The following is a 15,210-nucleotide window of genomic DNA, read 5'->3' on the forward strand; positions in this document are numbered from 1 at the left end:
TATTTGATTTGTTAATATCAACTTTCATTCATTTTACTGAGGTCTGAGAAAAAGAGAAATTAATATAAATTTAAACAAATGTGTCATGCTGATAATTGTTGGTTTTAAAAAGATGGGCCAGTAATATATAGTCTTATATGTAGTGAACACAGTAATATATAGTCTTATATGTACTACTTTTAGGCATTTAGAAAGTGATAATTGACCTGATTGGGGCCTTCATTTAAGAGACTGGAGAAACTGAGGATCTATAGTCTTTAAGAAAATTCTTTTAAACTGAATTTCAGGACCACGTGGTGTTTTTTCACACAGACATTTAGGGTGATACAGGCCATGAGTTTCCCTTCTGCTATGTGGTGGTAACAGAAAACACTAAACTTCTGGCAAGTGCCCCCAGAGACACTGGGTAATCCAAGAGCCAATTCACCTGGAAGTAAGCTGCTTCAGACTTGAGACTGGTCTGCTTATTCATTCAACAAATATTCCTAAAGCATTTTATATGTCAGGTTGTGTCCTGGACACTGGAGATACAGCAGTGAACAAAATAGCCACGAGAACCCTGTTCTAAAGAAGCTTATATTCCAGTGTGGGGAGATGGACAGGAGATAAACAAGTAAATACATAGTATGTTGGGTGATGACAGATGAAGAAAATAAAATAGAGTAGTAATACAAAATATTGAGGGGAGGGGAGAATGGGATGGGTGGTCTGTTGTAGGTAAGGTGGTTGGTAAGGGTGTCACACACCAGAAGTAAGCGAGGAAGCAAGCCATATGAATAGCTGGGGAAATGTATTTGAAGCTGAGAGCATAACAAATGCAAAGCCGTGGGATTGGAACAGGATTAGCTTTTTGGAGGAACAGTGAGAATGACAGTGTGGTAGGAATACAGTGAGGGGAAAAAGTGGTAAGAAGTGAAGGGAGGCCAGGTGTGATGGCTCATGCTTGTAATCCTAGCACATTGGGAGACTGAGGCAGAGGACTGCTTGAGCCCAGGAGTTCAAGACAAGTCTGGGCAACAAAGCGAGACCCTGTCTCTACATAAAATATTAATACAAAAAATTAGCTGGCCATGGCTAAAAAATTAGCTATCCACCTGTGGGCTCAGCTACTTGCGAGGCTGAGTCAGGAGGATCCCTTGAGCCCAGGAGTTGCAGGCTGCAGTAAGCCGTGATCACATCACTGCACTCCAGCCTGGGTGACAGAGCAAGAGCCTGTCTTTCAAATAAAAAAAAAAGAAAAAAGAAAAAACGAGAAGAAAAAGAAGTGCAAGGAAGAGGGAAGAACAAGAGAGCCAGACAGACCATGTAAGCTTTGGAAGCCATCGTAAGAACTTTTGCTTCTGCTGTGATTGAGATGAAAGCCATTAAGAGGGTGTTATTAAGAAGAGTGACTGATTTACATTTTTAAAAGTCTTGTGGGAAAGTGGGGTTCGAGGCAAGGGTGGAAGTAGGGAGTTAAGAAGCTATTGGAGTGATTATGGCAATAGTTTATGGTGGCTTCAGAGAATGGTTTGTATCTGGGCCATATTTTAGAGATAGCACCCACAGGATTTACTGATGGTTTGGATCTAGGGTTTGAGAAAAAGAGAACAGTGATGTCTCCAGTTGGGTGAATGGTATAAAAGCTAAAATCCTGACAGGTGCCTGTAAGGTCGTAAGTTATCTGGCCCTGGCTCTCTCTGAATTCATCTACTACTATCCTCCCTCCTCACCCACTAATGCCACATTAACCTCCTTTTTTGTTCTTCAGATATGCCAAGCATGCCTGCAACACAAAGCCTTTGCCTTTGCAATTCCCTCTGCCTAAAACGTATTACTTCAAGATACTCATGTGGCTTCCTTCTCACTTCATTCTGGTCTCTGATAACCTGACTGCTATGTCAATAATAACCACAACGTCCCCCCCAACTTCCTTTCCCCCTGACTCTGCTTGCTAGTGTTTCTCTTCGTATTTATCACTGTCTGACAGTAAGTAGGGAGGTAGGTAGAAAGAATTACTTATTGCCTGTCTCCTTGCATTAGAATATAAGCTTCACGAAGGCTGTGACCAATGTTGTATGCAGCGCTTGGCACATAGTAGACATTCCGGGAACATTTACTACTGAAATTTATTAAGAGGGAAGAGCAAGTCTGGGGGAAGGGGAATCAAGAGTTAGGGTTATTAGTATGTTAAATTTGAGATGTCTTTTAAGCATCCTAGTAGAGAAGTTGAATAGACAGTTGAGGAATAGAAGACCGGAGTTCACAGTTCACAGTAGAGGTTAGGGGTTGTGTATATATGTCCTGGGGTCATCAAGATGGCTTTTTTTTTTTTTTTTTTTTTTGAGACAGAATCTCACTCTGTCACCCAGGCTGGAGTGCAATGGTGCAATCTCAGCTCACTGTGACCTCTGCTACCCAGGTTCAAGCAATTCTCCTGCCCCAGCCTCTTGAGTAGCTGGGATTACAGGCACCTGCCACCACGCCCGGCTAATTTTTTGTATTTTTAGTAGAAACGGCATTTCACCATGTTGGTCAGCTGGTCTTGAACTCCTGACCTCATGATCTGCCTGCCTCGGCCTCCCAAAGTGCTGGGATTACAGGCATGAGCCACCGCGCCCAACTGTAGATGGCTTTTAAAGCTCTAAAATGAGGAGAGATTTCTTAGAGGTATGAAATAAGAGAGAATAAAAGAGGACTAAGGGCAAAGCTCAGAGTCACTCCAAATTTTGTAAGTCTTTATTTGGAGAAGGAACATCCTAATATTTTTAAGATACCGACTTAATATTTGCACCCAAGTTAAAGAAAGATTCCTCTTGATCAGAATGAACAGGAAGCTCTAAGCTAAGCACAGTGCTATCAAGAAACACCATGTTGACCTTGAGGACTCTGGCAGGAAGCTGTTTGTGGTTGTCACACCTAGTTTCCTCTGTGAAACTATTGCTGCCTGTGGGTGATGTGGTTATATGCTGCTGGCTGCTGTTGATTCTCCTGTTCGTGTACAAGGTGTTTTTCCCTCCCAATGCCTCCCAGTGTAGGCATTGGTTCATGCACAGTGAAGTAGGTGGCTGCAAGAAACCTTGTAAGGCAGGGAGCAGCCTTTTGAATGCAATTAATCCACCCAGATCATTTTATTGATTTAATTATAGAATGAATTTCTTTGAAACAAAGTGGAAGTCTTAGTTGTATTGCACTTTAAGACAGAGAAAACATGTAGGTTTGTTTCTATATATAGTAAATTTCTGTGCTTTTCTGTATCTTAGGAAACTTGAATAGTTGGCTCTGTTGCCAGGTGAAAATTTTGCTAGGTTTTTTAAAAAATTAGAATAAGTACATTTAATACACAGGGAAATTTGGTTTATCTTGAATATTAAAAGACACTGTTAAGTTATCTTAACCTTTCAGAATTTATTTGAAAAATCAGAAAGATGTTTTACTAGCTCCTTTGACACCAAGTCACATCTTTTCCATATTTATTGTCAAGAATGTTGACTTTAACTTGTTTCTCTGAAGACCTGTCTACTTTAATGGGAAAAACTGTAATAGATTCTGGTAACCAAAGGTAGAGGAGGGCCAGGAAGACCAATGAAGGCTGTTCTGCATCAAGTTGCCTTTTTAGGGAATGTTCATTTTATTATCTCTCTCTGAAGCAAATTTGAATATTTGGATAGTGGGTGTATTAGTTCATTTTAATGCTGCTGATAAAAACATACCTGAGCCGGGCGCGGTGGCTCAAGCCTGTAATCCCAGCACTTTGGGAGGCCGAGGCGGGCGGATCACGAGGTCAGGAGATCGAGACCACCCTGGCTAACATGGTGAAACCCCGTCTCTACTAAAAAATACAAAAAAACTAGCCGGGCGAGGTGGCGGGCGCCTGTAGTCCCAGCTACTGGGGAGGCTGAGGCAGGAGAATGGCGTGAACCCGGGAGGCGGAGCTTGCAGTGAGCTGAGATCCGGCCACTACACTCCAGCCTGGGCGACAGAGCAAGACTCCATCTCAAAAAAAAAAAAAAACAATCTAAAAAAAAAAAAAAACATACCTGAAAGTGGGAACAAAAAGGGGTTTAATTGGACTTACAGTTCCACATGGCTGGGGAGTTCTCAGAATCATGGTGCGAGGCGAGAGGCACTTCTTAACATGGCGGTGGCAAGAGAAAAATGAGGAAGAAGCGAAAGCGGAAACCCCTCATAAGCCCATCAGATCTCGTGGGACGTATTCACTATCACAAGAATAGAACGGGAAAGACTGGCCTCCATGATTCATTTACCTCCCACTGGGTGCCTCACACGATATATGGGAATTCTGGGAAATACAATTCAAGTTGAGGTTTTGATGCAGACATAGTCAAACTATATCAGTAGGCTTTTCTTAAATGGATTTTTTTCAACCAAATTTAATTCACAATTTTCTTTTATCTTTGAGTGTCTGCAAAAATAGCGGTAGATGGGAATTGTGAAATTCTGTTTCTCAGAGCTGAGAATAATCTTAATTTTTTCAGGTGAGCAGAATGCTTATCTTTGCCTCTGAGCATACATTTTACAAGAGGGAATGTAGGGAGCTATACCTTATTTTAGAGTTGTAACTTTTTTGAGACGGAGTTTTGCTCTGTCGCCCAGGCTGGAGTGCAGTGGCGCGATCTCAGCTCACTGCAAGCTCCACCTCCCTGGGTTCATGCCATTCCCCTGCCTCAGCCTCCCAAGTAGCTGGGACTATAGGCGCCCGCCACCTCGCCCGGCTAGGTTTTTGTATTTTTTAGTAGAGACAGGGTTTCACCGGGTTAGCCAGGATGGTCTCGATCTCCTGACCTCGTGATCCGCCCGGCTTGGCCTTCCAAAGGGCTGGGATTACAGGCTTGAGCCACCATGCGCGGCCTAGAGTTTTAACTTTTAAGAGACAAACTTTTAGTTAGCTAAAATACAAATTATTCTTTCAAGCCTTCATCTTTACATGGATATTGGCAGCTCTTAATGCTGTTACGTTTAAATTCCAAGAATGGTGACATTTGAGTCAGTAAAATGTATTGATATTGTAAAGATAAAGTTTTACTCGCTTGAAGTCCCATTTGTGAAGTGAATTAAAGTCTTTCTGGCCTAAAATAATGTTCTTTTAAAAATTTTTATTCTATGTAACTGTTTTTTTCTCTAGTCCAAAGCACTTAGAATCTCCACACCCCTAACTGGTGTTAGGTACATTAAGGAGAACAGCCCTTGTGTGACCCCAGTTTCTACAGCTACGCATAGCTTGAGTCGTCTTCACACCATGCTGACAGGCCTCAGGAATGCACCAAGTGAGAAATTGGAACAGATTCTCAGGTTAGTTTGAGCCCTGTCTGCTTGCTAAGATTTGGTTATTGACCATTTTCCAGTTTCCTATTTTTTCATTATTAATGCCTTAATTCACCCATGAATAATTTTATATCAATTGTATACTGAGTCCTGTTGTGAGTCTGTAGAGGACCTAGCAATAAGATGTATAAGTGGAAGATCTTCTTTCCTCAGATTTTTTTAATATAATACAAGACACAGTAACTGATAACACCAGACACTGTAGAATAAAGCACAGAACTGTCTTTGCCAACTGTTCTTTCAAGATTTCAGGGAGTGGTGGGGTGGGGGCAGAGGGAAGCTCAGTGAAGATGGGAATTGTCAAAGGCCTTTGTGAAGAGGGTTGAACCTGAGGTAAGTTCTGAAGGGTGACTCAGATTTGAAAAGATTAATGGAGTTCCACATGTTCATAAAGCAGGACAAAAACCACTGTAACTTTTGTAAACTCTATAAAACATCCTTATCCTGGAAAGGAAGTTCACTGCATTTAGTTTCTTTGATCTCCCTGAGACTGGTAGGAATATCACTGAGTTTTAGTTGAAAGCCCAGTAGGCTGAATCTCATCATCTTACGCATAACCTTTGGCAAGCTGATTTGAAAAGTTACCTCCACCCCGTCTCTACTAAAAAATACAAAAAAAAAAAACTAGCCGGGCGAGGTGGCGGGCGCCTGTAGTCCCAGCTACTCGAATGGCGTAAACCCGGGAGGCGGAGCTTGCAGTGAGCCGAGATCGCGCCGCTGCACTCCAGCCTGGGTGACAGAGCGAGACTCCGTCTCAAAAAAGAAAAGAAAAGAAAAGAAAAGTTACCTCCAAGGTCTCTCTCAGTCCTAAAACCTTATGATATGATGACGTAGACCCAAAAGGACCCCATTTTATTTCTGATGGTGGTATATCAAGAAGACCCTATATGTACACATAAGTAATTTCCCACTCATAGCCAGGCTTCTTAAATGCCAACTACTTTTCCTTTATATTTTTGTGAAGTCTACTTTATTCATAAACTTGATTGTGATTTATACTTAACAAGTTATATCTCTGTGGCCTCTTCCTGAGTCATGTTTTTCAGATGCACCTTGTTTGCCTTGAATTTAGAAGCATTTTGTAAATACATTTCAGAAGCCATCTTAATCTCTGTATCTTCCAGATCTCTTTACAGTTTCTAACTAGGCATAACAGCGTTTTAAATCTTAGGTACCATTAGTGGGGTTAAATATTACCAGTAAATACTAGGTAAAATAAAGGGTCCTGTTTTTGTAGAAAGGTATGTGTGTGTGTGTTCCCAGAAAACTTCTGCTTATATATGTATTCAATAGTTATCTCTAGCAGGACTATAATTGATTTTATTCTCTTTATAATTTTTTAAACTTCATTTTCACAAAGAATATGTATATAATTATATATATATGATCAAGATAAAAACAGTTGTTACAAAAACTTACATGGTGATAATTTGTATAATGCTTCTGCATTGAACATATATTCCTTTCTAATAATAAAAAGACTGAAATAAACCTCATTTGTGGGGAAAAATGTAGAATGCCAGGAACAATTTATATGAGTCTGTAGTATGGGTTTTACACTCCTTCATTCTATTTTCTTCCAGGTGTTCTTAACGGGAGTTGTACTGCCCTCTATGGAAGTAGTTAAGGGCAATTCTGGATCATCAGTGACTGGGGGATGTGAAGGACAGGTGGGGGACAGTCATAGACATCGAATGAGCCCAGGCCAAGGTTGCTAAACTTCCTGCAGTGAAAAGTGAAAGGTGTAGCCCCGGCCGGGCAAGGTGGCTCATTCCTGTAATCCTAACACTTTGGGAGGCTGAGGCGGGTGGATCACTTGAGGCCAGGAGTTCGAGACCAGCCTGGCCAACATGGCCATCTCTACTAAAAATACAAAAATTAGCTGGGCGTGGTGGCAGGTGCCTGCAGTCCGAGCTACTTGGAGGCTGAGGCAGGAGAATCACTTGAACCTGGGAGGTGGAGGTTGCAGTGAGCCAAGATTGCACCACTGCATTCCATCCTGGATGACAGAGTGAGACTCTGTCTCAAAAAATAAATAAATATATAAAATAAAAGGTGTAGCCCCACACAAGAAAAGTTGTTTTTTTTTTTTTTTCCATTCCAACTGGTAATACCACCACCTTTGAAAAGGAAGTATAGGATCTCTTGGATTAATTTGGGAAGTGTATAGTTTCTGTTCAGAGTGTTTTATATGTACATATTAGTGAAATTATAGAAACATTTTATCCCCTTGTGACTTGCCAGGACCTTTAAATTATGTTATTTCTCATTACCTTTTTAGGACATGTTCCAGAGATCCAACCCAGGCTATTGCTAACAGACTGAAAGAAATGTTTGAAATATATTCTCAGCACTTCCAGCCAGATGAGGATTTCAGTAATTGTGCTAAAGGTAAGGTTTAATATTGTTATTCTGCTCTTATGTTTGAAGTTTAACTAAATGGAGTCATTTCTTACTAACTAAGAAAGATGAGGAAAAGATTTATGACTTTAGACTGAGGGCTAGGATATGGCTATCCAATTTTTCTGGTCAACCAAGTGATTTCTGAGCCCTTCTCAGTAAGATAGAAATTTTAGAGTGGTATTTTTATTTTAATGGACTTCTGATGCTTTTTTATCTGCAAATCTTTAGTTTTTTGTTTTTTGCTTTTGTAAACTGGAAATGAAATAGAAGCGTAGTGATTCTTAACATATTGAGAATAAGGACAGAAGATATCACTGTTATGGGCCCTGGCCTAGGAATTGTTTGATGTCAGGAATTGGAACTAAGTAGGTGTGGAATAGTAAGCCAGTTACATACCTCTTAGCGTGGGTTTGTTTTGTTCAACCATAGAGGGGATAAAAGGGTGTAAGTCTTAAATAATAATATAGTTCTTTATGTGCAAATTCATTTAATAATTTTAGAAAAATGTGACTGTTACCATGAAGAAAATTAAGGTATCTTAGGGATAATTAAAACACCAGTCATAAGAAGTTTGCATATCTAAAGTATTGGGTTGGTTTTTAAATTTTATTTTGTAAGTAAAGAAGGAGGAATGGGCCTTTATTTTCTTTGTGTGCCATTTTTGTGGATTTTTTTATTATTTCTACAGAAATTGCCAGCAAACATTTTCGTTTTGCGGAGATGCTTTACTATAAAGTATTAGAATCTGTTATTGAGCAGGAACAAAAAAGACTAGGAGACATGGATTTATCTGTGAGTAAAATAACCAATGTATTGATCAGCGCAGTAAAACATAATTTCCTTACTGCCCCATTCTGTAGGTTGTTTTTTTACTTTATTTATAGTCTCCTTTCATGCACAAAAGTTTTTAATTTTGATGAAATCCAATTTATTTTTTCACTAGTTGCCTGTGCTTTTTTTTAAATGTGTGTATGTATGTATGTATGTATGTATGTATGTATGTATTATTTGAGATGGAGTCTTGCACTGTTGCCCAGGCTTGAGTATAATGGCACGATCTCGGCTCAATGCAACCTCCGCCTCCTGGGTTCAAGCAATTCTCCTGCCTCAGTCTCCCAAGTAGCTGGGATTATAGGCACGTGCCACCATGCCCAGCTAAGTTTTGTATTTTCAGTAGAGACGGGGTTTTGCCATGTTTGGCCAGGCAGGTCTGGAACCCCAGACGTCAGGTGGTCTGTGCGCCTTGGCCTCCCAAAGTGCTAGGATTACAGGCGTGAGCCACTGCGCCTGGCCTGTTACTTGTGCTTTTGGTACCTCAGTAGCTTTTAATTAAAAAATAATAATTGTTTACAATGTTGGAAAATTATAAGCAAAAAGAAGAAAATAAAAATCACCTATGATTAATGTCATCCTGTGATAAACATATTGACTTTTGGTACATGGTCATCTAGCCAGTCACCTGCCTGCTTGCTTTTCTGTTTTTTTGGGTTTGTTGTTGAGACAGAGTCTCACTCTGTTGCCCAGGCTAGAGTGTAGTGGTACCATCTTGGCTCACTGCAACCTCTGCCTCCCAGATTCAAGCGATTCTTGAACAGTATTGCCCAGGCTGGTCTCAAACTCTGGGCCTCAAGTGATCTGCCCGCCTTGGCCTCCCAAAGTGCTGGGATTATAGGTATGAGCCACCCGCCTGGCCCCTTTCAATTTTTTTTTTTCTTTTTTTTCTCTCTTTTTTTTTTTTGAGCCAGAGTTTCGCTCTTGTTGCCCAGGCTGGAGTGCAGTGGCGCAGTGTTGGCTCACTGCAGCCTCTACCTCCTGGGTTCAAGTGCTTCTCCTGCCTCAGCCTCTGAGTAGCTGGGACTACAGGTGTGTGCCACCACACCTGGCTAATTTTCTATTTTTAGTAGAGATGGGGTTTCACCATGTTGGTCAGGCTGGTCTTGAACTCCTGACCTCAGGTGATCTGCCCACCTTGGCCTCCCAAAGTGCTAGCATTACAGGCATAAGCCACCGCGCCTGGCCCCTCTTTCAGTTTTTTATAGCACTGACTGTAAATACTGTCTTGAAACATCTTTCTCTGTCATTGTTCTTCTAAGCATCAGGGTGTGTGTGTATTTTGGTTAGAGATGTAATCTCTTTTAAGATATAATAGGTAAGGTTTTAAAAGTCTCATACATTCCTTTAATATATTTCCTCTACTAAAAAATGGGCTTTATTTATATAATTAAGAAAGGTTTTGTAAGAAAATAAGCATACACTTTGCACTCAGTCAGAAAATGAGACTTTCTTTGGTATTTTCACTTAAATTCACTGGGTATGAAATGACTTTTTAGATTAAGTAAATGTTTCTGAATGCTAATAACTGTATTTTATAGGGTATTCTGGAACAAGATGCCTTCCACAGATCTCTGTTGGCCTGCTGCCTTGAGGTCGTCACTTTTTCTTACAAGCCTCCTGGGAATTTTCCATTTATTACTGAAATATTTGAAGTGCCTCTTTATCATTTTTATAAGGTATTTTTAAAAATATGATATAATGTGGATATTGTAGATGAGACCAACTTCCTGTTGTTAGTCATTTAGTTCAAGTTAACATCTAAGTATATTTATTCTGTTTTTAATTACATAATTAATCACTATTTGTGGAGTAGAAAAGAAATAGAATCTTAAGACCTATGTAAATTTTTTAATATTGTATGAAAGATCCATTTTGGGTAAAAGCTTTGATTCCTCTCTTTATGTAATAACAGTTTTTAGAATACTGTGATTTTTATGAGATGAGAAGGCTTAAAAAAGTAGCACACATGTCACTAGCTAATCTTGTATAGCAGCCTTTTTTTATTTTATGAAAATTAAATACCACTGTAAATGTCAGAAAAAAATGAAAGTTCTCTTTCATGTGTTACAGAGAGGCATAGAGTTAAAGCATTGATTTGGTAGCTATTTCTTGATACTTAGCATATGAGTTTATCTTAACTCTCATAAGATAGTCAAAACTAATTTTTATAGTGGCATAGATTAAATGTTTAGAGATTTTTATATGAAATTTTAAGAGTAATGTTTTTCAACCTCAATATACATGTATTTTCATTAAAAACTTTTGAAATACATCACAATGTAAACCATTTTATATAATTCACATGGTTTGAACTATAATTATTTACAAAGACAGTAAAAGGAAGAGCAGCTGTTTCAAAATATTTCAACTTGTAATTTTTGACTAATTTCTTGTCTAAATATTTAAAAATATTTAATAATTATTATTCAGTGAATCAGGACATTTTTTATTTCAGGTGATAGAAGTATTCATTAGAGCAGAAGATGGCCTTTGTAGAGAGGTGGTAAAACACCTTAATCAGATTGAAGAACAGATCTTAGATCATTTGGCATGGAAACCAGAGTCTCCACTCTGGGAAAAAATTAGAGACAATGAAAACAGAGTTCCTACATGTGAAGAGGTTTGTGAAAATAACATCTTTTTATGAGAAAAATACATCAATATCTAATCTATTAATAATCCTTTTGGGGATGGGAGGGTGGCAATTGGGTTTAATATGTTGTAATTAATTACACCTTGTTATGAGAAAAACTTGGGACTGTAACGTCGTCCCTCTCTACCCGCGAATTAGGAAGGTGCCAAGAGACAAAGAATGACTCAGACAAGTCCAGCTTGGCAAGTAGATATGTTTATTAAGACTTAGATATGTAGGGGCTGGGCGCGGTGGCTCACGCCTGTAATCCCAGCACTTCGGGAGGCGGAGACCGGTGGATCACCTGAGGTTGGGAGTTTGAGACCAGCCTAACCAACATGGAGAAACCCCGTCTCTATAAAAATACAAAAAATTAACCAGGCATGGTGATGCATGCCTGTAATCCCAGCTACTTGGGAGGATGAGGCGGAAGAATTGCTTGAACCCGGGAGGTGGAGGTTGCGGTGAGCCGAGATTGTGCCATTGCACTTCAGTCTGGGCAACAAAAGTGAGACTCCATCCCCCACCAAAAAAAAAGAGACTTACATATGGAGGAGGCAGAGGTGGTGGGGAAAAATAAAAGACTTATATACAGGGTACTCCTAGGTAGCAGCAGGACAGCTCTAGAGATCCTCACTACCTCCCATTGCTAAGCTGCTAATTTTCTGGCTCTTTGCCTACTATGTGTGTGCACGATGGGACTGTTTTCCTTGGTAGTTTCTCAGATCCTCTCTGGGATGTTTGGGTTATCAGGGACATCTGCTCCTTGGCTGGGCACCATGGCCTTGGCTCACTACCCAGCCTTCAGTGTTTAGGCAGCAGACATACACCCTTAAGTAAGGTAAGTGACCTGTCATACTTCACCCCATGTCAAAGAGGAAACGAGTCAGATAATTTGTAGTTGTCCTAAGATTTTGGTGACAGAGTAGAAATTCAGTGTTCTTTCTTGATTTCCTTATCAAGTTTCTCTCCCATAGAGCAGTGGTCCAACCTTTTTGGCACCAAGGACCAATTTCATGGAAGACAATTTTTCCATAGACAGGGTTGGGGGTGGGGGAGATTTTGGGATGATTCAAATGCCTTACATTTATTGCACACTTTATTTCTATTATTATTACGTGGTAATATATAATGAAATAATTACATAATTCACCAAAATATACAGTCAGTGGGAGCCCTGAGCTTGTCTTCCTGCAACTAGATGGTCCCATCTGGAGGTGGTGGGAGACAGTGACAGATGAGCAGGCATTAGATTCTCATAAGGAGCATGCAACCTAGATCCCTTACGTGTGCAGTTCACAATAGGGTTCACACTCCTATGAGAATCTAATGCCACCACTAATCTGACAGGCGGCCAGCACAGGTAGCAATGTGAGTGATGGGGAGCAGCTATAAATACAGATGAAGCTTTGCTCGCTTGCTTACTTGCTTGCCGCTCACTTCCTGCTATGTTGCCCGGTTCCTAACAGGGTCCACGGCCCAGGGGTTGGGGACCCCTGCTTTAGAGTGGTTGATATTCAAACTCTCCAAACCAATAATGAAGGTTGACTCATATTTAGTATCCAATTACAAGGTTTTGCATTTTTTGACTGACAAAAGTTTTTTTTTTTAACTTTATTATGAAAATGGGAAAGACAGCTGATTTTATTTAGATGGAATAATCGTTGAGACTTTTTCCGCCTTAGATTACTATTGGATTTCTAATTAAAGTGCTGTTTTGGATCCTGGCATTCTGTGTAACCAATTCTTCACAGGTCATGCCACCTCAGAACCTGGAAAGGGCAGATGAAATTTGCATTGCGGGCTCCCCTTTGACTCCCAGAAGGGTGACTGAAGTTCGTGCTGATACTGGAGGTCTTGGAAGGAGTAAGTTTAAAATACTAGGGGAATATTTTGGGGCTTACTACCTGGAAATTTAAATTTTATTTAACCCTATAAGTGAAGTTAATAGGGTATATATTAGAAGAAAATATTCCATGCATTTTTGTCTCACATGAATCACTTAAAAGAAGGGCCTTTAAAGACTATTTAAGAACACAGGAAAATGCATGATATAACAGGTATCTTTTAAAAAGGATAGACGATAGACTGCTATATTTAATTTTTTTTTTTCTTTTGAGACAGAGTCTCGCTCTGTTGCTCAAGCTAGAGTGCAGCAGCCCAATCTCAGCTCACTGCAACCTCTGCCTGCCGGGTTCAAGCAATTCTCATGCCTCACCCTTCTGAGTAGATGGGACTACAGGCATGCGCCACCACGCCTAGCTAATTTTTTGTATTTTTGTAGAGACGTTTTGCCATATTGGCCAGGCTGGCCTCGAACTCCTGACTTGAAGCAATCCGCCTGCCTCGGCCTCCCAAAGTGCTAGAATTACAGGCATGAGGCACCGTGCCTGGCCGACTGCTATATATTTAATATGATCCCTATTTTTAAAGTGTATGTTTATTTATGAGCATGCAAAATGGTGGAAATGGAAAAACCAAACTGTTAAGATCATTGTTGGGTGATAGAATTCCTGGTGATTTCTGTAAAATTTTTAAGGCAAATACGTATTACTTTTAAAATCAGGAGAAATAGAAAAGCCTTCTTAAAGATAGAGCTGCATGATCCAGTTAGGTATAGACAAGGCAGTGAGTTAAGACAACTGAGTGTGTTCTACTGTGTTGAGCTGTGCTACCCTAGTTAATGACATTAGTGCTGGTCCAAGAAATACAGAAAAGGGCAGTTTTGCTATCCATCTGGTTTATATTTTTTAGGCAGCTGCTTAGAAGATCTGCAAGGTGAAAGGTTTTAGTTTACATATGTGAGAGAGAACTGCTTTTTAAAGAGCAATTCAGTAAATCCAGAGAGTTCTAAATCCTTGGATCCAATTCAAAGAATATCCTTATTTCTAGATCACTTTTATAATGTAATTGGTAAGAACTGGCTACAGAAGAAATACGAGTTTTAAAGTCAGGAATCACTCTAGGCTGGGCATGGTGGCTCATGCCTGTAACCCCTGCACTGTGGGACACCTAGTCGGGAGGATCGCTTGAGCCCAGGAGTTCAAGACCATCCTGGGCAACATAGCAAGATGCCATCTCTACCCCCCCCAAAAAAACAAAAATCACTCTAGGTCAGTGTATACTTAATAGACATGGATGATCCTTATGAAAAGTCCTTATTTTTGAAAGATCTGACAGTTGGTCTTTCTTAGTCTATTTTTGTAGAATTTTCCCTTCCCTAATCTACAGATTAGGAAGACTTGACTTTAAACTTCATTTTCTTTGTACTTATCACTTCTCAGTTTTCCTGAGATCTCTTGATATTTTACAAGAAAAAATGATCATAATGTATTCTTTCTGATTCTGCAGTGTTGTATCAAATACAAATCTAGTAAGTTTATTTACTTTTGTATCATCTGGAAATTGAAATGTTAAGCCACAGTTTATTAGTATTTACTCCTATCAATACTTCTTACAAACTTCCTACATATGTTTTAAAATTTAAAAACACACTGATGCACAGCTCTTAGAGGTGGACACAGAAGAAGGAAGAAATGCTTCTCAAAAATTCATACATTATTGTGAATACTTAAAAATAGACTAAGCCTTAATAGGTTGTTCAGATAATGAAGAAGTTTTACAAACAGTGGTGATTGTTGTGGCCACATTGTAAATGTAATTGATACCACTGAATCATACACTTAATCGTACCACTGAATCGTATACTTAAAAATGGGTGAAATGGTAAATTTTGTTATATAAATATATATACAAATATATATATTTATAAATATATATAAATATATATACAAATATATACATTTATAAATATATATAAATATATATACAAATATATACATTTATAAATATATATAAATATATATACAAATATATACATTTATAAATATACAAATATATATACAAATATATATAAATATACAAATATATATATTTATATATATAAATATACAAATATATATTTATATATAAATATACAAATATATTTGTATATTTATATATAAATATATATTTAT

At 39.0% G+C, this 15,210-nt stretch overlaps 1 protein-coding gene across 5 annotated transcripts in view; it reads left to right on the forward strand.

Moving 5' to 3' along the window:
• Positions 1–15,210, forward strand: part of RBL2 (RB transcriptional corepressor like 2) — a 59,021-nt gene that overhangs the window by 20,470 nt on the left and 23,341 nt on the right. For all 5 annotated transcript variants that reach the window (XM_025369963.1, XM_025369965.1, XM_025369964.1 and 2 more), the window contains exons 9-14: positions 5,126–5,292; positions 7,607–7,716; positions 8,417–8,520; positions 10,101–10,238; positions 11,018–11,182; positions 12,949–13,060. In XM_025369963.1, the coding sequence (XP_025225748.1) occupies positions 5,126–5,292; positions 7,607–7,716; positions 8,417–8,520; positions 10,101–10,238; positions 11,018–11,182; positions 12,949–13,060 (796 nt within the window). The remainder of the gene's footprint in view (positions 1–5,125; positions 5,293–7,606; positions 7,717–8,416; positions 8,521–10,100; positions 10,239–11,017; positions 11,183–12,948; positions 13,061–15,210) is intronic.

This window comes from Theropithecus gelada, chromosome 20, assembly GCF_003255815.1.
Source record: "Theropithecus gelada isolate Dixy chromosome 20, Tgel_1.0, whole genome shotgun sequence".
Classification (NCBI taxonomy): Eukaryota; Metazoa; Chordata; class Mammalia; order Primates; family Cercopithecidae; genus Theropithecus; species Theropithecus gelada.